The sequence below is a fragment of the Camarhynchus parvulus genome, chromosome 14, assembly GCF_901933205.1.
Source record: "Camarhynchus parvulus chromosome 14, STF_HiC, whole genome shotgun sequence".
Lineage (NCBI taxonomy): Eukaryota > Metazoa > Chordata > Aves > Passeriformes > Thraupidae > Camarhynchus > Camarhynchus parvulus.
Genome location: NC_044584.1, coordinates 10,380,169 through 10,404,832, shown reverse-complemented (window position 1 = coordinate 10,404,832; position 24,664 = coordinate 10,380,169). Strand labels below are relative to the sequence as shown.

The 24,664-nt window shown below is 40.0% G+C and overlaps 2 protein-coding genes across 2 annotated transcripts in view; both read left to right on the top strand.

Moving 5' to 3' along the window:
- The window catches only part of LMTK2 (lemur tyrosine kinase 2), a 41,941-nt gene extending 23,224 nt beyond the window's left edge, over nucleotides 1–18,717 (top strand). Inside the window, exons 7-14 of the mRNA XM_030957993.1 lie at nucleotides 2,328–2,461; nucleotides 5,615–5,699; nucleotides 6,339–6,460; nucleotides 8,009–8,158; nucleotides 8,380–11,287; nucleotides 12,829–12,964; nucleotides 13,384–13,632; nucleotides 14,749–18,717. Of these exons, the coding sequence (XP_030813853.1) occupies nucleotides 2,328–2,461; nucleotides 5,615–5,699; nucleotides 6,339–6,460; nucleotides 8,009–8,158; nucleotides 8,380–11,287; nucleotides 12,829–12,964; nucleotides 13,384–13,632; nucleotides 14,749–14,777 (3,813 nt within the window). The 3' untranslated portion in view covers nucleotides 14,778–18,717. The remainder of the gene's footprint in view (nucleotides 1–2,327; nucleotides 2,462–5,614; nucleotides 5,700–6,338; nucleotides 6,461–8,008; nucleotides 8,159–8,379; nucleotides 11,288–12,828; nucleotides 12,965–13,383; nucleotides 13,633–14,748) is intronic.
- Nucleotides 18,718–22,075: 3,358 nt separating this feature from the next.
- Nucleotides 22,076–22,704, top strand: BHLHA15 (basic helix-loop-helix family member a15). The gene has a single exon (XM_030958360.1). It carries the CDS (start codon nucleotides 22,150–22,152, stop codon nucleotides 22,648–22,650), a length of 501 nt encoding a protein of 166 aa, XP_030814220.1. The 5' UTR covers nucleotides 22,076–22,149; the 3' UTR covers nucleotides 22,651–22,704.
- Nucleotides 22,705–24,664: the final 1,960 nt, after the last annotated feature.

Below are 24,664 nucleotides of genomic sequence, written 5' to 3'. Positions count from 1 at the left end.
TTTAGATGTCTCTGCAGTGAATTTTGCAGAACTGCATTTATTCAGATATATATAACCTTTGATATTTACTGTGTTAAAAAGTCTGTCAATAAAGGGCCATTTTGTGGCTCTCAAAATAGTGCAGGGATAATGTTGCTGTTTTGCTACTGTCTGCTTTTAGGCAGGGAAGCATCATAGGATAATTCAGGCTAGCAAGGAGCTCAGGAGATCTCCAGCCTCCTCCTCAAAGCCATATCATCCTGAGTTCAGACTGGATTTCTCAGGCTTTGTCCAGCTGAATCCTGAAAATATCCAGGGATGGAAACTGCGTGTTCTTTCTGGGCAGCCTGCACTTCTGTTCATGTCCTTATGTGAAAAACTCCTTCCCTTACACTCAGTCTGAGCTCTCCATGTTTCAGCTCATGCCTGATCTCTCTCATCCTCCATCCATGGAGGAGCCTGGCTTAGCTTTTAATAACTTCTGCTGGGCAGTCATTGTGCTGAAGTCTTTCTCCATGAGTGATCCTGGTTCCCTCAGCCTCTCCTCATGGGGAAGTGCTGTGACCCCTGACTGTCATGGTGGCTTTTTGCTGAACCTGCTCCAGTTTGTCTGTTCTGGAGCAGCCAGTTCTGAGCACAGGCTCTGTGTCATCTGCCCAGTGCTGAGGAGGTGCTGGGAGCTCCCCTGGGCCTGGCCCTGGCTGTGCAGCCCAGGAGCTGCTCCCAGCCTGCTGCCAGGGCACTCAGGGCTCTCTGCAGCTCCCAGGTCCCTTCCTGCAGAGCTGCTGCCCAGCTGCCACTGCTCACTTTGTGCTGTTGCAGGGGATTTTTCCTTCCCAGCTGTGAGAGTTTGCATTTGTCTTTCTGGAGTTTCATAAGGTCCCTGTTGAAACATTCTTCAGCTTCTCCAGGACCTTCTGAAGGGCAGTTCAGCCCCTGAGTGTGACCATTGGTTCACTCCAGTTTGGTACAAGCAATGTCCTTTTAGAGCAGTACCAAAAGTTCCTATTTTATATTTTTAACCTGGCTGGTAGCCTTAATTAGACCAGAATGGGAACATAGAACCAGTATGTTTCAAAGTGCTGGATTTAATAAAAGTTGGTTTTCCTACAAAAATATGTGCCTACATGAATAATTTACTAAATAAGGGATGTCACACAGCACTGCTGTTGCTAATGCATTTAAAAATTAAAAAGTAATTCCTGGGTGCATTTCAGGCATCCTAGGAACTTAATCCACCTGGGACAAGCCCTAAGCAAGCAGTTGCTGTTTTAATGAATGACAATTTCAGAGTCTGACTTTCTTCAGGCTCTTGCTGCCACCTACAGTCAGCTCAGCTGGGAGTTCAGGGCTTGTATTCCTTGGGCTCTGCCGTTTGGAACCCGTGTGTGTTACAAACACTGTTCCTTTCCTAATTGTTTGGAACTCTGCTCTGGCAAGAGCTTCCTGGCCCAGGATTTGGGAAGACAATGGACATGGACAAAGGCCAGGATGTTATGCTGGGGAAACAAGTTGTGATATACATTGTGCAGTCTCAATGCAGAAATGTCTTTAAAGTAATTTGCTAACCTTTCAGAAACTCTATATTTTAAATAACAAAAATACAGGGCTGGTGGATTGAAAATCAAACTGTGAGAAAATGAACAACGGTGGCATGAGAAACTTGTTTTTTCCCTTGCTTGGATTCTCTTACTCCATAAGTCTTCCATTTCCTGAATGTTTGGACAGTATTCAATTATTTTCCTCTATTTCAAAGCTTCTTTTTTTAGTAATTTATGAAGTGCTTCTGTGGGCTCATTAATTACATATCTATTGCTCAGCATTGCCTGGGTTCAGTAAAACTGCTGCCATCATCAGAATTCTCTGACTGGAATGGGCTGTATTACCATGCTTTTTATACAGAAAGCTGGTGAGCTGGCAATGTCTGAAACTCTCTTCTCTGTAGTCTCTCCCTTCCAGCCCCTTACAAATTTCCAGACAGACAGCTTTGCTGATTTGGAGCACTTGAAAACTCATCTCATTTAAAAGCAGAGGCTCATCAAACTCTCTTTTTTTAATGGAAGTTATTAATGCATGACAGGTTTTACGTGGCAGTCTGATTTAGGATGCTAATTACTAAATTATTAGATTAAAAACCCTTAAGGACAATACCAAATGCCTTAGATGACTTTTGTAAGATCCTTTATGGAGACTGGAAGCTTGAGGAGCTTTATTTTATTGAGCATAAATGTGGTAAATAAGTAATGTGGTCAGTTGGATCTTTAGAAATAAATTTTAAAATTATTAAATTTTTTTTTTTTATTCAACCAACATATAAGGCTAATAAATATCTTCAACTTCTTTTACAGGGTGACCTGAAAACTTACATCTGCAATGAGCAGGAGCACATTAGGGGAGAGTCTCAGATAATGCTGCTGCAGAGAATGGCGTGTGAGATTGCTGCCGGCCTCGCTGTAATGCACAAACACAACTTTGTGCACAGGTAGGCTCCAGAGAAATGCCACTCAGCCCAGATACACTCTGAAACTCAGCTGGGTGTTTTCATTAAAATCCAGGGGTGCTGAAGACTGTGTTTGCACAAACATGTGAAATAGCCTGAGGTGTGATGCTAATGAAGGTGCTAACTGAGCTGCAGTGTGGTGGTGTTCAGCTCCACCTGCCTGAAAGCTGATCAGCTGCTCTTTGGGTTTGCAGCCCATCGAACACAACCTGGTGCCAAGCCAGTCCACATGGAGTAATTCTTGGCCAAGTCAAATTAATTTCGTTTATCGTGAAAGGAGGGATGTTAAAATTCTGTTACAGTGAATCTTATGGGCTGTGAATTTTTATTAGATTGTAGAAATTTAGAACTTCTTTGGTAATGTTACCTGTGTTACTAAAAATGGAAAAAAAACCCTTTTCTAATGCAGTAAGGAGGAAGATGAGTTTAGAAGGAAAATCTGACTGAAAGGGGTATTCTCTCACTGATGTTGTTCATGTAACATTTAAAGCTTCACTAAAGGAGGTAGTCAGATTTCAAAGTAATCATGCTAGCAGAAAAATCTTGTTCCCATCAGGAGAAATGCTAGATTTATTTTTAATTAATATAATTATTTTTAATTAAAGTTAATGTAGCGAATACTGAAAGAATGGCAGTAGTTGCAAACGGCTGGGAAAATTCATTCATGGAACAAGTTGGCCAAAAAAATACAAAATTTTTTTTTTTGCTTTAAATGTAAAGGTATTAAGGAACTGGAAGTTATTAACCTCTAAGATGACTGAAATATCAAAGAGTACTTGTTCTCCAAATGTGGCTTCCGTGGTGAAACCTTGGGTGCCACAAGACAGTTTGTCAGTCTGTTCTCTGCTGTGAACCAGCACTTGCATCACCCTGTCAGCGAGTCAGGAGCTTGTGTTGGAGCTTATTAATGAGCATCTTGCTGCTTAGGGAGGGCAGAGATCTTGTGTTCAGGGAGAAATGAGCTCTCAAACCTAAGTCTTAAAAGGTGCAGATTTAAAACAGCAGCAAAACCCTGAAAAAACCCGAAAGCCTGGACTCAGCTGGTGGCTGATGAACAGAACTCTTCTTTTAACCTATTTAACAATTTCAAATGACTTGGAGGTAATACCAGTTGTACCTGTCTAACAGAGGGATCAGTTTCTTGTCTTGCAGCAGCATGGCTCTGTAGGTATTCAATTTAACAGTGCATTTTTAGTGAAATACAGATAAACTTGGTAAATAATTAATCTGTGGATCTGCAAGATTCTCATTGTAATGTTTACTTCTAGCAACACTATCCTGATGCTGTCAGAGTAAGTGGTAAAGCTCCAGCATCAGTGATTTTGTTGTTAGTGGTAAATTCAAGCAGCCAACAATTTTTCTCTTCCAGGATATTTATTTAAATAGTAGAAAACAATTTGGGAAGCTCTGGGACATACTTGAAGGTTGTAGATGTGTTTCTGACCTGTGTAGTTCAATGACTCTGGAAAGGAAAACATCATCATCTGTCTTTGCAGCAGACAAGCTGTGGCTTTCAGACTGTTTGTACTCCAGAGACTTTTTTTAACAGAAGCAAAGGTAGAGTTCTTCCAGGGCACTTAATTGCCTAGACCCCTCTGTGAAACTGAAAAGTGAAATATTTGAGCAATTAGTCTGCTGAGCTCTTTGCTGTCGCAGCCACAGTTCCAGCTTCATTAAACTTGCATAAATTTCTGAGTTTGCTTGATGGGTTTCCTAAAACTGCCTCTTTGTATTATTACAGCAGCAGTGCTGGTTCATGAGTTTTTGTGGTCTGGTTTATGGTAGAAGCTGGGAGCAAATTCTGTGTTGATTCAAGAGCTTTGTGGTTTGTTTATTGGAAGACTTCTATGAAATATATTATTTTTTCTGTTGGTCTTTTTGAAAAACTGTCTGTAGTTCTGGCTCATGTGTAATGTATGGGTTTGTTACTAAAGGAACTTAACTGTAGATTTAAGATATTACTGGTTGCTCAGTATGATATTGTAATTATTATTTAATCTGAATTGCTGATAAATTATTATTTAATCTGAATTGCTGATCTGATTTAATCTATGCTGAAGCATAGATTTTGCTTATGACAGTTAAAATGCAAGCCATGCAGTGCTAGGTGTGAAGAGGGGTGACATCACTGGAGCATGTGAACAGCCCACGTAATCTCCAGGAGAGGATTGTGAGCAGAATGCAATCACTGCATGGAAATGCTGTGTGTAGTTTGAATGCTTAAGAGTCTGCTCTAGAGAGGTGACTGCACCTTGAACTTTTTTATACAGGACAGCATAATAGTCCAGGGTTTTTGTATGAAAGCTTTAAATGGGATTGCCTTGTCACTGTGTTTAGTTTTCTTTGGATTCCAGAATGCAGAGTCTGCTTGGCTCTGTGGCTCTAAACTGATTCTCCTTTGAAGCAGTGGGAGTGCCCAAGGGAAATCACAGCCTTCTGGCCATAAAAGAAACCTTGTCCAATACATCCTCTCTAAGGAGAAACCCTATCAGTGTTTGTTTTTTCTGGAAGTGATGAGTGTTTGTATGGAACTGTAGTGGCCACAGTATTCCAGTGAGATATGGAATCAATTGTTGGCGTGTGTAGGTTCTAAAACTTAGTTTTTTTGTTGTTTACGTTTTTATTATCTTAATGTTTGGTTTAGATCACAATTGTATTTTAGAAATTCCTTTCCCCAGTTCCTGTGCCTGGATTTGCCCTGCATATGAGTTGGTTTTTCAGAGTGCAGGGGCTGGTTTCATTTGCTCAGAAGAGGATCAGGAAGGGAGCTGCAGGAGCTCCAGGAGCATGCCTTGCTTGCACTCAGCTTGCCTCAGCCTTCAGCAGGGTTTAGGTCTATGGGGTCAGGCTGTAGCTCATGCACAGAGATTGCTGAACTATCTAGAGTGGATGCTGAGTGCTCCGCGCTGTTTTGTGTTACTGATCTGCTCCTATTACTTGCAACTGTAACCTGTAACTCTGCACAAGTCCTTGACTTTTAGATTCTAAGTTTCTAAAAAGTGTTTTCTTGGTTTTTCATTTGATACTTCAAACTGTGACCTGACTGTTCTAAGAACTGAAACTTCTGTTAACCCATTTGAATTTGCCTCGAAGACCTCCTGGTTTGTCTCACTGATTGTTTGTTTGCATTTGCAGTGACTTGGCCTTACGGAATTGCTTCCTTACATCCGATTTAAATGTCAAAGTAGGAGATTATGGTATAGGATTCAGTAGGTATAAGGTGAGTTAATCTTGTCATGGACCACTTTTTTTAAAGGATTCAGGGGCCAAGGTTACAGCAAGCATGCTTCAAAGTTGTGAACTGATACTAAGATTGTCCTTTATTTGAATAATGAACTTTCAAAGTATTACTGGCAAATAACTGTAGTGAGTTCATGTACCAGAATAGGTACCTTTCTAGAGATGAGTAGAGTTTTTGCTTTTGGAATCTTCTGCTAAATCTACCCTTTTTTGGTCCTATTTACAGTGGTCCTACAATATGAACAAACTAATTTTAATCTGTTTTAAGGACATGTTTGAAAGAAAAGTTCAAATTTCTTAATGAGAATATTCAAAATATTAAAGTATATCAATAAAGTGAAAAATTAAGGACATTATTTAAAAAATTTTGTAAGTACCAAACCTTAAACAAGAAATTGGCATTCAGTTTTCTGCTATGCGGTGACCAGTGAATGACTTTCCTCCATAACGTTTTTCTCTGCTACATGGGGAAGACAGGATTTTTTTTTTAATTATAATTTTTTACATAGGCATCACAGGAAAATGTGTTAAGGAAAGGACTGTCACTGTCTGGAAGTTGATCCAATATATGTTCAGCCTTTTTATGTTTTTTTTTTCTTCATTTTCATCAATAATTTAGGAAGATTATATTGAGACAGATGAGAAGAAACTTGTTCCTCTACGATGGACTGCACCTGAGTTAGTAACAAGTTTTCAAGACAGACTGTTATCAGCAGAGCAAAATAAATACAGTAACATATGGTATGTAGAAGGCTTTAAGAAATTTCAATGAGAGATCTGTGAACATATTTTCAAATGTTACATGAAGGAGTAAATAATATTTAAATTAGCCTGATGCATCAGATGTACAGTGGGTTAATCACTGTAAACCTGAAACTATATCCTGCTTTGGAAAGATGCTTAGAAATCTGTTGAGAGAAAATTGGAGCAAGCAAAAATGTTTAGCATAATAATAGGTGCTTATATTAATAAACAGAAGCATTTTATATTAATGAACATTTTATATTAATTAACAATTACTTATAATTATATTAATTTTATTAATTAATAAACGTTTTATATTAATAAAAATACCTTCAGATGTTTATAAATAAATGGTAAATTATTTTTCTAAAAATAAGTAGCTGTGAGTGACATAAAAAGATGATCCCACTAGAGCCTGATGAAGTTAAAATGGTAGAACAGTGGCATTTTAATTAAAATGCTGTGTTCTTGCTGCAGCATTTGAGAGCAACAATTAACTGATGGTTTCTGCTGCCAGAGAGCTGATAGACAATGGCTGGTGAACTCTTGAGGATGAACATTTTTGAAATAGCCAAGTTCCACTTCAGTTCTCAAGCCCCAAGAAATTTGGATAATGGAAATTGTGGATTAGGCTAACATTTCTGAAAACATTATAGTTAATTCCTGCTTTATATTTGAAAGTTATTAAATAGTAACCTAGGGTTTGTTTGGTGTTTTAAAAGTAGGGGTGCAGAAAGCAAGTAGGGCATATAGAAATTATGTAATAACTAATTTGCTTCCATCCTCCAAGGAGGTTTCCTCAGCTCATACCAGTCCAGTTCATCTGGACTGCAAGCAGCCAGGGTCTTAATGTTTCCAATTTGTATTTTAGTGCCTCTTATGCAGGGCTGCTTTGAACAGGTTTGAACTAGATGATTCCAGACACCCAATCTACATTATTCTACGTGCAGAGTCAGTTACTTTGCATTTTGAGCACAGAAAGATTCCCCAAAGATTGGCATTGACTGTACTCAGTGAAAATGTGATTAGTGTTGGATACAGTACAGATGCAGCACTGAGCAGAGGCAGCTTTTGACCACTGCAGCTTGACAATAAAGAATTCTGTGAACTCTGGAAGAGAGATGAGTTTTCTAGCAGTTTGACCTATAACTGCAATTTCTCATGAAAGCTTTTTCTCTTCTATTGGACTAACTGTAAGGTTTTTTAATCTCATTTCTATACACTATAAAAAAAAAAAAAACCAACCAATATTTTTTATTTTTAAATTGTTGAAAATATAGTATTTTATTATATGTGGGGGTTTTCCCTGATCAAATAATTTGAGACCTTCTATGTTTTGTTGTCTTCATTGTTGTTGCCTTCAAGCAACTTTATCCTTCAGGCTTTTAGCATTCTGTCAAAATGAAGTAAGTTCTGAAGTTATTCTAGAGACGATGGGGAATAGTATGTATTGCTTCTTGCCAGTTATGCTTTGCATATCCTTTCTGATAAAAGCCACTCTAAAATAGTTCTGAGAGTGCCCAGTCCTGTGCTGCTCTTTTGCAGGTCCCTGGGTGTGACGCTGTGGGAGCTGTTTGAGAATGGTGCTCGGCCTTACTCAGACTTCTCTGACAGGGAGGTCCTAACCCATGTCATCAAGGAGAAGCAGGTTAAGCCCTTCAAGCCACGTCTGGAGCAGCCATACTCTGATAGATGGTAAACTTTAAGTGTTTCTATTTATTCATAAAACTGCTGAAGAAGTTTCTGAAATTACTCAGTTCTCTTAAACACATTGAAATTGCTACATGGAAACTCAGCAAACAAACCCTAGGTAAAGGGAGTAAAGGGATGTGCTGGAGATGGAAGTTCTGCCAGTGATACTGGTACTCTGAGGCATGTTAGTGTGAAACCTATTGAAAATGTTTTTATTTGTGTAGGTATGAAGTTCTGCAGTTCTGTTGGCTGCCTCCAGAAAAGAGACCAACGGCAGAAGAAGTGCACAGACTCTTAACTTACCTCCGCATGCAGAGCCAAAGGGACTCAGAGATTGATTTTGAACAGCAGTGGAATGCGCTGAAACCAAACACCTCAAACAGAGAAGCAAGTAATTCTGCATTCCCAATCTTGGATCACTTCACAGGAGATAGACTTGGCCACGAGCTGGAGGAGGTTCTGACAGTAACTGAAACAAGCCATGGTCTGAGCTTTGAATACATCTGGGAGGCAGCTAAACATGATCACTTTGATGAATGTGGTCATGTGAATCCTGATGAAGCCATGAACTACACAAGTATTTTCTATCCAGTGGAGGTCTTTGAGAGGTCACTTTCAGAGCAAGGACCAGGAGCACAGGATGGAAGTGGTCAAGAGGCATCACTTGCTGTCCCTGGAGTGTTACCTGTGTTTGATGCACACAAACTTTCTGTTGGAAACGACTACTATATCCAGTTAGAGGAAAAAGGAAGTGGCTGCAGCATGAATTTTGATAATCAATCAGTTGTATTAACCACAGAAGTTGATCATCAAGAAGCTGTACAAGAAAAAAATTCTCATTTCACGGTTCTCAGGGATCTTGATGTTGAAGAATCTAGTACTGATGGGGACTTCTTCCACTACAATACAGATCCTAAAGAGGAATTTTTGACTGCTACCAATAGTCCAGAAAGTCCTTTCCAGAGTATATTTACTGACATTGATAGAGCAGAAGAATTGGCAAATAGAAGAATACTTGGGTTTGCTGAAACAAATGATTCTCCTAAAGACTTTAAACCAGCTGTTTTGAACTCAAACACAGATGCTAGAAAGACAGTTGGCTCTTCTGAGAAGGAGCATTCTAATCATGCTTCTGAAAATGAAACTGTCTCCTTATGTGAAAATATCTCTAACCAGTCAGAGCTGGTAACTTTAGAAGAACTTTCTGATAACTTCTTATTTCTTCAAGAGAAAAACTTATTAACAGGGTTATTGCCTAGAAAAAACAGCAGTGATTTTGGGCAGTACTCAGATGGTGTTCTAAAAAGTATATTAGAAACCTCTAAAAGAAACTCTGTAGAGCCTGAGCCTGTGCTGGCTGAAAATGCACAGGTCTTTTCTTTAATACATGAAAGTCTTAGAACAATGAAAGATGAAAATTTTAACCCAGTGACAATGAGTAAAGATCCCAGTTCCCAGTCTCAGACTCCTGTAGAAATGCAGGCATCCTCTAGTCCACCCACAGCACATAATTCATCTGATAGCTGTGCAAATCTTCCTATTTTGAAGGATGAGGAGAAATTTCTAAATGTAGAAGTGAATGAAGTCATGTCCTGTAACACCGATGTTCTCTGTCAAGAAGAGCTATCTTATAATGCCAAAAATAATAATGTTGGAAACAGTCCATGCAGTGTTGCTATTGAAACAGATGAGTGTGATGCACAGATGAAACAGGGAATGCTTTTCAAGTCTGATGAAACAACATTTAACAAAGAAAAATGTAGTGATCAGGAAGATAGGAAAAGAAATGTGCAAGATAGTTCTCCCATATTAAAAAAAAATGAATGTTTATTGGAGGAAATACAAGAAACATCAAATCATTTTGAGAACTGTAAGGATGCTCCAGAAGAGGTGACCTCAATTTCTGTTGCTGCTTCAGATTGTACCAGTCAGGACAGCCTTTTGGAAGACAGCCCATCTCCTATACAAACTGTAGAGCAAGCCTTAGAGACTCCTGATTCTTTGGATTCTTTAGATGTAAATGAGGTTTTAGAATCTTTACAGGCTCAAAGTCCTCAGAAACTTTTGCCACCAGATAAACCTGCTGACAGTGGCTATGAAACAGAAAACCTGGAATCTCCAGAATGGACTTCCCATGTCCCTGTTGAGGACACTTCCAATGTGGAAACTGCTCTGTGTGTGAATGAGAACAGTGTCAGTGCTTTACCTTCTAATCCAGTCATCATTGTGTCAGAAGCAGCAGCTTGTTTGGATGCAGTGAACAGCAATTTTGAAATAACCCCGGTGGTTTTTCTGAGTGGAAATCAAAACTCTTATAGAGACTCAGCCTATTTCTCTGATAATGATTCTGAGCCAGATAAAAAACCAGAGGAGTCTGTAAATCTGTCCAGAGAGACTGTGTGTCTTATTTCCTCCAACAGAAGAGAGAATCACACTGAAGAGGTTTGTGGTTTTGAAGAGAGACAGCAAACGTGTGATGTGAGGAATTACCAGGGTGATGATAATCAAAACTCAAAACTGGAACTAAACCACAATTTAGAGATTCAAGAGATGGATGAAAGGATGCAGGGGTGTCCTGATGAGTGGGCTGAGGCTGCTCTGACTTCCCTGGAAATAGTGATGGAAGGTAACCTGAGGGATGAAATAAAACTATCTGAGACTTCCCATAAAAGTGTCTCTTGTGTTGGCACTAACACTTCAGAGCTCCTTTCACACAGAGACTTAAAGCCTGTGCACAACATGGCTTTAGATCTGAGTAACAGTGAGAAGTCCTTCTATCACATGGAAGGACAAAAGCTGAAAGAGCCAGATATTGAAGGGAAATACCTCGGCAAACTCAGCGTGGCTGGAATGCTTGATTTAGAAGATGGTGATGATGCAGATGAGGAAGATGAAAACAGTGATTCTGAGGATGACATGAGGACTTTTCATATGCATAGTCTGAGTTCTGACAGTGAAGATGAAACTGTTCATCAAGTACCTGAGATAGTTACTGAAAAAGATGATGGAAAACATTTGAGAAGCTTGTTGAAACTTCCAAAACCTCTTAATGAAAGGCAGCCTGAGCTTTGGAAAGATGAGAAAAAGGCTGTAACGTTCTTTGATGATGTGACAGTGTATTTGTTTGATCAGGTACCCTTCTTTTTAATTACTAAGTAAAATTTTTGTTGGCTTGCCCTTTTTTTTTTGGTTTAAACAAGGAGCAGCTGAATAAATTGCTTAATATTTGGGAAAACCTTGTTACAAAAGCACCTTTCTTGTTTTGGCAGGGTTACAGCTTGTTCATGACGTGAGTTATTTTTTCTTTATATATTAAGGCTATGTAAGAATTTATGTATATAAAAGAATAATATTTATATATAAAGAAGAAAGAACTTTGTGACTTGGGTAGGTCCAGTTTTGTGCTGCTGGAATAGCTGCACTAATCTGAAGTGAAGGAGGATTTTGCTTTGGTTTCCAAATCATGAGTCTCCTTTGCTGTTGGACCCTTGACTGCATGTACTGAATGAAACAGGTTTTAGTGATGTTTTTCTGCTGTTTATAAGATGTATTTAATTTGAGTATGTGAGACAGCATTGCTGTGGACAAGATTTAATTATTTTATTTTGACAGAATATTGTTGCAGCTTTATAGAAACAGCTTATCTGTTTAATGAGTTTGAAGTCTTTAAGATGCTTTATAAAAGAAAGGAAGAAAGCAAAAAAGCCAATAATTAAACAAAAACAACCCCAAAACTCAAACTGAAGCCTAACTCTGAACCTCATGTTAGTTAGCACTTAGGTAAATTTATCTAAGATCATAATCAAAGATAAGAACAGTATTTAGATGGTAATGCTAATTTTTATTAATCCTGTGGGATTCATGTTCAGTGACACAGTGATCTGCTTATAAAATTCAAGGTTACTTTTGTTTCCCTGTCAGCTTTATCAATTTTTAACTTCTGTAACTGGATACAGAGGGGATTGTATTTTAGCATTATGGCAACTAAACTAGTCCAGTGAGTTTAAAGAACAGTCACATTGTCAAGCTTTGGAAATGTTGCTTATGATGACGCACCTAAATATTATAGTTAACTGTGTTTTGGAATAGAAAACATAGGTGATTTATTTGTGTTTAGGCACCCTGTAGAATAGTAATCCTTTTGTAAGAGGGGAAGGAAAAAATCAGCTGTGTTTAAACTGCTCTTAGTTGTTGAACTCTTTACTTTTTATTACAATAGCTGATAAAATGTTGGCTGCTTCCAATACCGGCTGTACAAAGTCTGGCCCTTTATCCTGAACATGATTAGGGGATTAAAAAAAAATAAAATGTTGGGATAAGGCTTTATTAAAGAGGAAAAAAACCCCTACCCATGTTAAGCTGATATGGGAACTGTTTTTAGTTGGAAGGTACTTGTTCCTACAAATATGAAACCATTTTATATAGTAAATAATATTTAAATAGTCGTTTCCTGTGTGCATTTTAGCATAGATTTGATGAAGCTTTCTTTAGAAGTACTTGTAGGTGCTAATCTGTAACTCAAAGTCTTGTTGTGGTGTTGTGACCGTTTACAGACCTTTTAATTCCACGTTTGACTTGATGGCAGGATGGGGGAGTGTTTGTGGGTGCTGGCATCTGAAGGCATGGAGACATTGTGTGTAAAAGAGTTCAAAAAGTGACTTTGTTTGCCTTAGGAAACACCAACGAAGGAGCTGGGAAGCCGTGGGATAGACGTGAACGGGGAAGGTGCTGGCAGCTCTCCTGTTCCATCTTCCAGCCCTGGTTACTTAAACAGATTTGCAAATTCAGAAAGCTCAACAGATGAAGAAGGTACATGAATATATTTATACACAGCAGGGGCCGAGACTGTTTTATGCAGAGCCTTTTATGAGAAGTCATTAAACTCTATGTGATCTGTAAATTCACTGGACCATGTTGGCTTCAATCTTGCGTCCTAAGCACACACTGCAGCTGGGCTCAGATTCCCTTGTTCCTGAGGAGCAAAGCTGGGATGTGATACTGGTTCTTTATATATTGATGTGTCCAGGGTTGCCTGAGAGGCAGCCAAACTGAGTGTGACAAATCTTTGGGACTCCCTGGGCTGGAACCCTGCCCAGGGACACGGGTTTTGTTTGGGGTTAATGCAATCTTCCAGTCTACTTGTACAGCTCTGGGTGACCTTACATGACATTACTGTAATGCTACTTTTTTCTTCTTTCTTACTTTTTTTTTCCCTTCCTCTCCCCAAGGTGGAGGCTTTGAGTGGGATGATGACTTCTCTTCTCCAGAGCCATCCTTTATCTCCCAGGCAGCTAACAGTCTCATTGGTTCTAAAGCACCCCTGCAGCCATCAAAGTACTTCTCTCCACCTCCACCATCCCGGACTCTTGATCAGAACTGGTCACATTCATCCCCTTATTCCAGATTCTCCATCTCTCCTGCAAACATGGCAAGCTTTTCTCTTACACATCTTACAGATTCAGATATAGAGCAAGGAGGTAAGTGATTCAGTTATGATGATTACTTTAAAGATACAAATTGAAATCTTTATGTAAAGATAAAGGAACAGATACAATAAGTTTTGTTCTATTTAAATGCCAAATGTAGAAGTACATTTTTAACACTATGAAAGTTCATGTCTGGTCTTGTGTTTCAGTTAAGACATAGTTTTCCATGGAGATTGAGATTATTTGTGTCCAAGTTGGTACAAAATTGTGGTAGAACATTTACAGAACAAGCTCTCAGTTTTTGTGTTAAAAACCCAAGTGCTGTATTTGGATGAATGAACCCTCTGCAATCCTGCTGTTGCACCTGCCACACTATGGCAGTTATTAATTCTGGTTATTGCACTGTCTTAAGTCACAATTGTGTTTTCATTGCACAGGATGAGGATGCCAGGAACATAATGTTTCTGCTATTATTGTGTAAGCTTATTTTACAGTTTAGTTTTCTTTTCATATTGCTTTTTAGACATTGCATTCTTGACATTCTCTCGACAACTGCAGCGTGTTTTTTAGAGCTGTGAATAGGATAGCTTTTGTTAGGAGAGCCAAACAATCCATTCAGAGCAATATTGAGTACTAGCAGTGTTTATTAACAAGCCTTCTTGTCAGTAACCAAAAACTTTTTTAACCTTTGATATGTTTTTGAGGGTTAAGAGAAGCAAAAATAACCACACTTGAATTGCTCTGGCATATTATTAATCTTGATAACAATTGCATTATTAAAAATAAATATTACTGATAGCAGAGCCTTGCTTATGGTCAATGTCTATAAATATGTAATCAGTGTTATATAGCGTTGTATTGTTCTTGTATTGTGCTTATTGATTAGATAATATTTGCTGCTTAGTAACTTACAGATAAGAGAGAGTATTTTGGAGATCCTGCATTGCCTTATGTGTCCTAAGAAGTGACATTGAACTGTGTGATTGAGGCAGATGTCTATGAATAAATGAACCAAATGTTTACAGTAGTTGAAAGTGTAGGGAAAAATTAACCAAAACTTGGAAGGGCAAAACAGCAGAATGCCAAGTTCTAGCAAGACTTTTACAAAGAAGTGAGGGCTGTGCAGAAGAATCTCACTGTATCTTATGACCTTTCCTTTACTAATAGGAAGCAGTGAAGATGGAGAAAAAGATTAAATCAATTTAAATGTGCTTGGACTCCATACATAAAACACATAGACTTTGTGTTTGAAACTTCCTTATCTAAACTTTGGATCCTCCTGGAGTAACACAGGTAATCAAGAAGTACTGAGAAATGGAAGTAAACACTGAAAGCAATGTTAAATCAGGACATTAATTTGAATGTGTATTTAACTTTGTAATGTATTTTTAAATCAGTGCAATTTTGCTTTTCATTGAAAGATGATTCTGCCGCTGTTTTCAAGTACTTGAAGTATTTTTCAGATAACTTAAACAAGTAAAGCAATTACACTACAGTCTGGTTTATGTATGAGATTGTATAATATTCTTTTTATATTTTTCCATGTAGTTCATTATCTATTTGAACATACACCTGTTGTAGAATTGTGTATACCTGTCCTGTGCAACAGGTGGCTGTGTTGATGGAACTGTTTGAATGATAGTTGATCAGTAGTGAGCCATATTTATTCAAAAAGATATCACTACATATTACTTTGCTTATTACAATTGCACTATGGATTATTCTTCCTTTATTTCCTGATGATGTACAGAATCAAAATCTTAAATCTTTCAAGGAAAACAAGACAAGTTGAATTGGCCCAGTTATCCAGTTTAATTTGTCCTTTTTGTAGCCTTTTGCTATGCACGGTACTCATAAAACGTACATAACTTCTGAGTATTATGTTAGACTTGCTGAAATCTTATATTCAGTACCATTTCTAAAATGATAATGGTTATAGAATGGTTGTTAGTGTTCATGTTTTATAGGAAACTGGAAAAGAATATATGATATACTCTGGAATTTTTAGATGAAAGAGATAATGTCTCTTAATTCCTACATATGATCCTACTGACTGCTTCAACTGTAATAGCATCTGACTATATCAAAGTTAAGGGCCTTCCAGTTTTTATTGCAATTTCTGCCTTGGAGAAAGAAGAGGGAAAATTGCTTGTACAAAACTCTGGAATTTATGAATCTTACATAAAGACTAATTTCAATAGACTGGATTTGGGTACACTTGGCCCTTCAGTTGTACATTCTGTGAATTTTGAAGCTCATTCTTCTGCTGACTGCAGATCTGGGCTCCATTCAGAGGCCTGTGGTAAATCTACCTCTTGGTGATGTTATGACAATTTTGATTAATGGTTAATGCCCAGTTCTGCACCCGTTATAGGGCCAGATCCATTTTAAGATGTCTGCAGAGCTCCATGGTACATCTTGAAATGCATTCTGAACAAAGGCTGCAGTACAGTAGGTTTGTTCTGAAGCCTGTAGGGAAGGGAAGACAGTGGGGGGCTTAACCTTCCTTGCTCTACCATGCATTTAGCTGATTTAATCCTCTAAACTTGGAAAAAGATATCCTTAATTATTACTCCAAAGCGAGTTCAGTTGAGAAACAAATCCCTGACTTCTTGGAATGCCTTATGCAGTTCAGATCTGTAGGAAACACTGATAGAAGCAGTTTACCTGGCTTTGTATTTGTTTACTTGTACTAAAATACAAACGCACTGAAATACGAAGTACTTTGTATTTTAGTGGCTGTTTTGGCAGGCGCTTGAGATAATGGTGGTCCAAGTGCTCTGTGTCCAGATCCAGTCACCAGAGAATTTTCATCATATGGAGATGGGAGGACTAGATATTTTCAGATGTTTATTTTTTTTGTATACCTCTGCGTTAATTTTGATTTTTAAGTATGTTTTAAAAATGACAAGAATATGTTAACTGGTTTTTTTCCAACGTTATTTTGCCCTTAAACCAGAATGGCTTCCATACTGATTAAAAGGGAATGATTTAGTTAATAATGTTGTTTGAAGTTGCCAATGAATTGAGATATCTTTTTCTGATGAGGCACTCAGGTTCAGAGTTAGTCAGAATTATTCTTCAGTATGAAGTGAGGAACTGAATTTTCCTAGTGACCTTTCCCAAAACATTATTTAGAAGGCAAAGTCAAGTAGTTCTTAATACAGGCTTACAGTATATACTGTAGAGGGTTTAAGGAAGCTGTGTGCTACTGAAAATATTTTAAAATGTTGGTAATAGACCTTGTGCACAAACTCTTGCTTAGAAACTCCATAATTCCAACATTACACTCCTTGATACAGCTAGATTTAGGGTACCTCATCTGTCTTTAAATTTTCATCATAGTAAGAATGAAACTCCATAATGGTCTGCAGGGAACATGTGGGCTTGTCTGCCTTACGTGGTGAAAAACTTGTCAGACCTGGAGTTCAGCCTTAATTTTGAATCATTTTATTTAAAAAATAATTCTGGGTTAAATAAAAGCTTATGCTCCAGAATGTTGTCATTTGGTTGTGCATTTTGTTCCTTGTAATTCTGGAAAATCAGATGTTTATCTTGCACATCAGGAATTTCCTTTGCTTGATGGAAATCTAAGATTTTTATTCTTCACCTGGGTTTAAAGAAAAGCTTACACAGGAAGTAAAAGTTTACTCCTTTGTCCAAATGGACTCATTGCTAATGAATTGCCAAAGGAGCATTTTTTCCAAAATGAGATGTGTATGATACTAAGCAAGGTAATGTCCTTTTTAGCTGTACAATGAAGAGAAATAAATATTTAAAGTTAACTCAGATCACTTAAACATAAATTTTAATTTCCGTAATCCAGTCGGCTGGATTGCAATAATATAAACTGTCTTTTGGGGTTAAAAAATAACACTTAAAGATCTGATCAACTACTAGCAATACTTAAATATCTGCCTGGCAGTTAAGTGGCACAATGAAGATGAATCAGTAATTCCAACATGTTACATTATAATGAGGGGATTTGTTCCAAATCATTCATTACACTCTATGTAATTTCTTGCACTAGCTACTTAAGCCTGGTCTCCATTTTAGAAGTACATGTATCTATTTTCAATGGTTTATTATGAGGACTGGTTACAGCTTAATTCCTTCTCTAGTAGATTACCTGGATTGTTTGAATAATGAAGGCATTGTCTCAATTTGGCTACTAAAGGTATTTAAAAGATCAGATTTTTCCCACCTAAAGAAGTTTGTTTGAACATTAGGATCTGTAGTGAGAAGCCAAGAGAGCAACAAGTGTGTCCAGTTTCAGTGGGAACACCTGTACTCTCCCAAATGCCCCAGCTGCAGATACACTGTGTATAACTGCATTTATGGAAATGAGCAGATTTAACTGTTTTTTCATATCCTTGTTGATGCACTAATGAAAGCCATTTAAGCCTCATTCTTTGTATCAGTATTTTTAGCAGATTTTTATGTAATAACTCAATCTTTCATGAGGAGGCTGGTTGGTAGAAAGACTTTTTTTTATGATTAAGCACTATCCTAAAATGTCAGCATTGTCAGGTGTCAGTGACTTGGCTATTTGTGTTGGAGTTGGTGAAAGGTGGAATTCAAGTACATTAGCCTTATAAGAAATAGCCTTAAATAAGAATGGAGTTACTTCAAAAAAATTACTTCAGCTTTAAGTCATACATGTTAATGGCTTTGGTACAAAATGGGAAGAAATCTAGAGGAGAGTCAAACATCATATAAACTTATTGAAAATAAGTATTTGTAATACCAGCAGCCTGTTTTTCAGAAACTTGAATATGACTTACAGTTAGTTTTGTTTATGAAATTGTTTGAACTTGCACAGATGTAGGTGTAACTTAAATGATAAATGGTACTGATGTGTGTGTATATATAATGTTCAATTCTATTTGTAAATGAGAAACTATGTAACAAAATCATAGGTATGAGGTTTTCCTATTGTAATTTAATACAGGTATGAGGTTTATGGCAATATATCATAGTTAATGAAATTTCAGGTCAAAATGTCTTTAAATTGTGTACATTTTTAAATTGTAATTTCTACTGTATATTGATTATCATGCATAGTGTGATTCAAGAAACTGCTTGTAATTTAAAAATATTTAATATTAAAAATAAAATACAGTTATATATTTATAATCTCTTTGTCTGTTTGTTCATTTTTAAACAGATGCCAGCAGTGTAGTTCTACTGTAAGATATATTTATTAGTCTCCTGAGGTTGAGAAAGTTCCAAAAGTTCAAAGCCACAGTCCCAGCAGATGAGCCCACGGTAAATAGCATAGTCACCTTTAAATTCTTCCAGTATCATCATTCTTGTGAAAATTTCAGGTAAAGTGTGTTCACAGTCAGTAGAGAAGCAATCATTAAAACAGAAACAGTGTCATTCTGAATACTGAATTTTGCTTTCAATCATAGAATTAGAGATCTATAGGAAGAATGTGAATTTTGAAATTTATAACTTCAGAAAACAGGTTAATGATGTTTTCTCAGTGTTCACTGAATTTCTTCCTAGAAGAGTTGCTTGGTTTTTCTAAGTGCATGTGCTGAATGGACCAAAAATCACCAGGTAAATAAATGAAGTGCTGGTGTTCCCTGGGAGCTGCCTTGGTGAGATGCTGCGGCTGTTCCAGGCTGGGCAGGAGGAGAGGAGGGTGCTGGTGTTCCCTGTTCTCCGGGAGGGGGGCATGGCCCGGGGCAGCCCTGCAGTGTTGATGGAGGCTCTTGTGGAAGCCCCCACCTCTCATGGCAGCTGTTGAGTGCTGGCACCTGTTGTGACCTGGGAATGAGAAACTGATATCAAGATGACTTAACTTCATTAGGTAAAATATAACTACTGGGCTGAAATTTGACCAAGGCAGTGGTCATTAATGAGAACAGATGCTAAAGATCCCATGGCACTAAATTGGTCACCTTATATAGAACTTATTATCAAAGAATTTGAGAACTTGCAATCTTCATGAGCAGCAAGTTCTCAAAGAGATGGCGGTGCTGTGTCTGTGGGCCTGTGTCACACGGGTGCTGTGACAAGGTGCAGAACAGAGCTGGGACAGACCGTGTCCTCGGGCAGCCGGGGACACTCCACCTGCTGAGGAGGCCCTGGCCCGGCCCCTCCTGCGGTGACAGCGCTGTGCCTGCCTCAGTGTCGGTGACACCCGAGCCGCCTCCCCGTGCCCTGTGTCCCCCGTGTCACCGCCGGCGCTGTGACCACCCCGAGCACGGGCGGGAGCCGTGAGCGGGGCGCTGTGGCCGTGCCCGGCCCCTCGGCGGGGTGTGCGGGTCCCTGCCCGCCGAGGCGCCGGAGCTCCCGCCCGCCGGGCCCGCCCCCGCCGCTAAAGCGACGTGTCCGGGGCAGCGCCGGCCCTGCCTGCGGCTGCCTCCGCCTGCGGGGCTCGGGCAGCGCCTGCCCGGGGCTCCTCGGGCCGGGGCAGGGCCTGGGCCCCTCGCACGCTCCTGCTGACAGAGCCTGCCTCGCTCAGAGCACACGCGGCGTTCCCACCCTCTTGTCCCCGCAGCCCTTGCTGCTGTTCCTGGCTCCCCCCGGGTCTCTGCCGCGTTGCCCCTTGGGCCCCAGGCACCTTCTCAGCAGCGGGTGGAGTGGTAAGTCACAGAAGAGGGATGCCAGCCCGGTAGATGGCTGCACAGGGTGTTAAGTGTGTTGGTATTTGGCTGCTCTCTTTGGTTTCTCTTGACCACTCCAGTCTGTTGCTCCTGATCCCCCCACAATTTGTTTGCTCCTTGCACACTCTGATAACACCTTTCTGGGACTCCCAGCAGCTGAGCTGGGGCTCTCTAAGGTTACTTCTCCAGATTACAGCAGTGGCAGTCTAAGAGCAAACCTGCCAGCTAGGCACCTTGTTATCCCATTATACCCCATTTGCTTTTGCCCAGCCTGGAGTTTTAAAGACTACTTTGCTCTCACAGTTTGCTGAAGCTTCCCTTCTCTTGGATCTTCTCCCAACTTTCTCTCCTGGCTGTCTCCATGAACCCCCTCTTCACCAAGTCCTGTGGGCTGTTTTCTTCCAAACAGCAGCACTCCCCAGCAGTGCTTCTTGTGCTTGGGCAGGGAGGCTTCCACTCCTTTGTGCTCTACCGTAGCTGTGCCTTTTCTGCCAAGTGAGTTACACAAACAGTGCAGAACAAACCTGGTGCTTGCCTTGGGACCTGTTTCCTCTCTGAAGATACCTCTGTGTCTCCAGCATGTTTTTAGGCTCCCACAACACAAGCTGCTTGGTACCGTCTTTCAGCTGTCATCACCTGGGTGCTGCTGTAGCCCAGCTGCTTTGTGAATTCCTGCCCTGTTTGGTAAAGTTGCCTCTTTGGTAGTAAGGAACTTGGGGATGGCCAGGATGTCCTTGCAGGCAGAGAACTGAGTCAGTATGCAAGCCCAGCAGCTGAACATGGCTTTCAAGAAATGAGAAATGTGGCAGGAGGGGGTATTTACCACAGCACAGCCAGGACCTGCCGGACGCAGCACCACCTGCTCCAGCTAAGGTTGAGGTTGTACTGGGACAGTCTCACATCTGGGGCTAGGGTTTTTGTTCTTCTTTTTCCTTCATTTTTTATTGGCTCACCAACTCTCTGCTCCTACACAATAGTATCGCCATAAAAATGTATTTTGTTTACACCAAACCTTTTGACTACACGAACTGGAAGACTGTGGAAAGAGCATATTTTGGGAATGTCTCTTAGTAACACTGATTGTTGGTGTTAGAGGCAGAGTTGCTGTGGTGCTGTTGTATTCAGATGTGATGTGGGCACAGAATATGGGCTGAGGGAGGTAAAATACCAGTGCTGTCACCTAATGCAGAGGAAGGAACATTGCTGTGTTTTTATGGCTAACTTGGAAAATAGCCTGCTCTGCTGCTGTTGATCTGGGGCAGTAACTGCAGTTAAGCCCTGCCATTATTGGATTTTTGTTGAGAGAGGGAAGTGCTTTTTTGTGTGTGTGTGTTGAGGACCAGCCCACAACACAGAAATGCTGCAGCTGAAAACATGTGGCTGGCTCGGAGCTTCTCCCTGAGAGTGTGCCATGTTTCCCTCTAGTGGACTCCTCTCACAGTGGAAACCTGTGCCTACAAAAACCAATTACCAGGAGTTCAAGGAGAAATTACTTTGAGTAAGAGACTGAGGGTCTGTCTAATACCCCCCTAAGCCAGCACATGTACATGGAAGTGGTGCATGGCTTTATTATAACGTGGGGGAGTGAGGAGCTGGGAGACAACAGCAGCATAAGAGATCAAACCAGAGGCAATGTGTTACTAAACCTCACTGACTGTTGTATTCTGCATGGTTTTTGAGTTGTGGTTCACTTTTCTACAGAAAGACTGAATCGACTTGGAGACCATTTTCTCTTATGTCCAATGATAAAGGAAAAACCTCTCTGCTTTAAGGCCTGTTTCTAAGAAAGCAGAGGCATCTGTTTTTCACCCATAGGTGATTTACTGCATCTTTGTTTCACTGGTTCCATTCACTTGCCCTCTGTTCCCTCTGCAAGCTCTCCTCCCAGCTGAATCTTGGTGTTATGTTTTTACAGCACATTGACCATTAATACCAGCCAATCCAACAAAACATGAAGACTAAAACCAAAGGAAAGAAACAAAGGCAAACCACTGACAAAGAAGCGTTTTCCGAAGAGCCAGCAATGAGAAAAAAGGAACTGGTGAAATGTTTGCGGCGCAAAGAAAGGAGGAATGGAGGAAACAAGGAGAGCAGCAAGAGCCCTCCAGGCAGAGGCAGGCGTGCTTGGAGCAGCAAGGACAGGCTGCTGAGGAGGCTGGAGAGCAACGAGCGTGAGAGGCAGAGGATGCACAAACTCAACAACGCCTTCCAGGCCCTGCGCGAGGTCATCCCTCACGTGAGGGCTGAGAACAAACTTTCCAAAATAGAGACTCTCACTCTGGCCAAAAACTACATTAAATCCTTGACCTCCATTATACTCAATATGTCCAACGGACACTTTCCAACAGTAGAAGGGATGGGGGGAGCCTGGGGATCCAAATTGTACCAGCATTATCAACAGCAGCATGGGGAGGATGACCATGAGGAAAATCTACAGAAATATTCCACATAGATTCATAACTTCAGCCAAAACACCAACTGCCAGATACTACTGCCATTGTTCTTCCTTCTTACATCATAATACATGTCATTACCTAGAGGTTTAAAGAGATTATTTTTGCCTCTGGTCTCTCTTTTTTTTTCTTAAAAAGACAAACAGGTAACACTCGTGACTATAGTTTATATGGCACATTAAAAAATTGCCTTAAACCCTCAGAATTTCTCAGAGCATAATGAATGTGTTTGTGTGGTGTGCCAGGGTCTGGAAACCTATCCTGTAACACTGGAGTTGACTTGAAAATATGATTTAGTAACTTCTGCAAATTATCCCACCTGGAGTAGAGTGAGTTGAACCTTTAAGGTCCGTGTCATCTGAGTTCCTTGGAGTTGAGAATCTTGGCTATAGTTCTGTTCACCAGCCTTTCAATGACTCATCTACTGTGCTAAAGAGAAGATTAAAATTGATGACAGCATCTGACTGACTTGGTGACTGAAGTGGCACATATGGGAAATTGGTCACCAAATCTGAGTATTCATCTTGATCTTTAACTTTGGTGGATCTGCCCTGGTAATCTTGAACATTGCAAGGCATACAAACATCTCTTGATGCAAACATCTGCAAAGCTTTCTTAGATTGTAAGCTCTCTAGAGTAAGGACAGTTCTGATCTGTATTTCCAGAGCATCTGGCCTCACAGAGATTTTCTTTAGTGGGTGTCTGGCTGCCATTCTAATACAAATAATGAATAAGGGACCAATTACTTACTTTTGCCAAGACAATAATAAAAATGCTTTAGTGTAGTCTTAAGTTAGACAATGCTCTGGCCAGTTTAAATTAGTTCCTAATGAAGCCTGTGATGTGATCAGGTTCTTTCTGGGTTAGTGTTAGATTCTGGTACTGTAAAACAATAAATGAAGCAGAAACTCTTCAAAAAGGAAAATAAGCTCTTTTTTTCCCCTTCCTCTATCCCCTTCTGTGGTTTAAAGTTTTATGTCACTGAGGAACTCTCTTTCCTCTTGTATTCTCCTACCTGGGGCACCTGAAGCTGGTGTGGCCTCAGTTGGAAATGTGGTGCCCACGGAGCCCCCATGTCCCAGCTCCCCCTCCCCACATCCCCCATGAACTGGAGGCTGCTGCTCTGTGCTCTGAGGGCACAGGAAACATTTGGCACCTCATCCATCACTAGGATTGATAATAGTTTGTGGCCTGGTCTTTTCCAGCAGAGAAGGGTGTCCAAGGAGGAGTGGGGGCTGAGGATTTATCATATCCATCACAAAAGGATTGTGCTGCTCTGTGCAGTTTGGAATGTGTTTGTAGTTTGCTGCAGCACAGCTGAGGGGATGACAATGTAATTCAGAGTGAAAGGTGAGGATTCCCACACAGGCTGGTAAGGGATGAGAATTATCTTTCTCCACCACAGCAATCCATAGCTATGATGTAGAACAACACAACAGTTTATACATGTGGTTGCCTTACTGGAGAAAACATTTGGCTCCTGCCTCAACTGGAATTTTCTTAGTTGTTGAACTGTTTTCACATTAAAATAAATATGATTTAGCCCTTCTTGTACTCAAATGTTAATGAAAGAATTGCAGAGGAATTCAGAGATTTAATTTAGAAATTTAGAGATAAATCTCTTAGAGATTTAACTTGCCATTACAGTGCTGGATCTTACTCCATTCACCAGCAGCACTGTGTGGGTAAATGAACCCTCAGTGTATTTGTACACTGATCACAGTGGATCAGTCAGTAACACCAAGGCCTTTTCTTCCAGTTATTCCACTCAGCACCTCCTCAGGTAAGAGATGTTATTTGGTTATTTCCCACCCTCTAGGTCACTGCAAACTGTGGCTCTGTGTGTCACACAGTTAGCTATGACCAAGCACTTGTAGATTATGGTAATTTTTGGTAGGATTCTTTAGAGGTCATTATCTGCAAGTTTCCAGCTAGTAAACATCCCTGGAATGTTTTTGTGGGATAGTTATGTTTGAACTGCTGTTTGGCTGCATTGGTGGAAAGAGGGAACCA

What these genes read in the sequence shown, in the direction of transcription:
- BHLHA15 (XM_030958360.1), top strand. Translation starts at nt 22,150, where the DNA reads ATGAAGACTAAAACCAAAGGAAAGAAACAAAGGCAAACCACTGACAAA.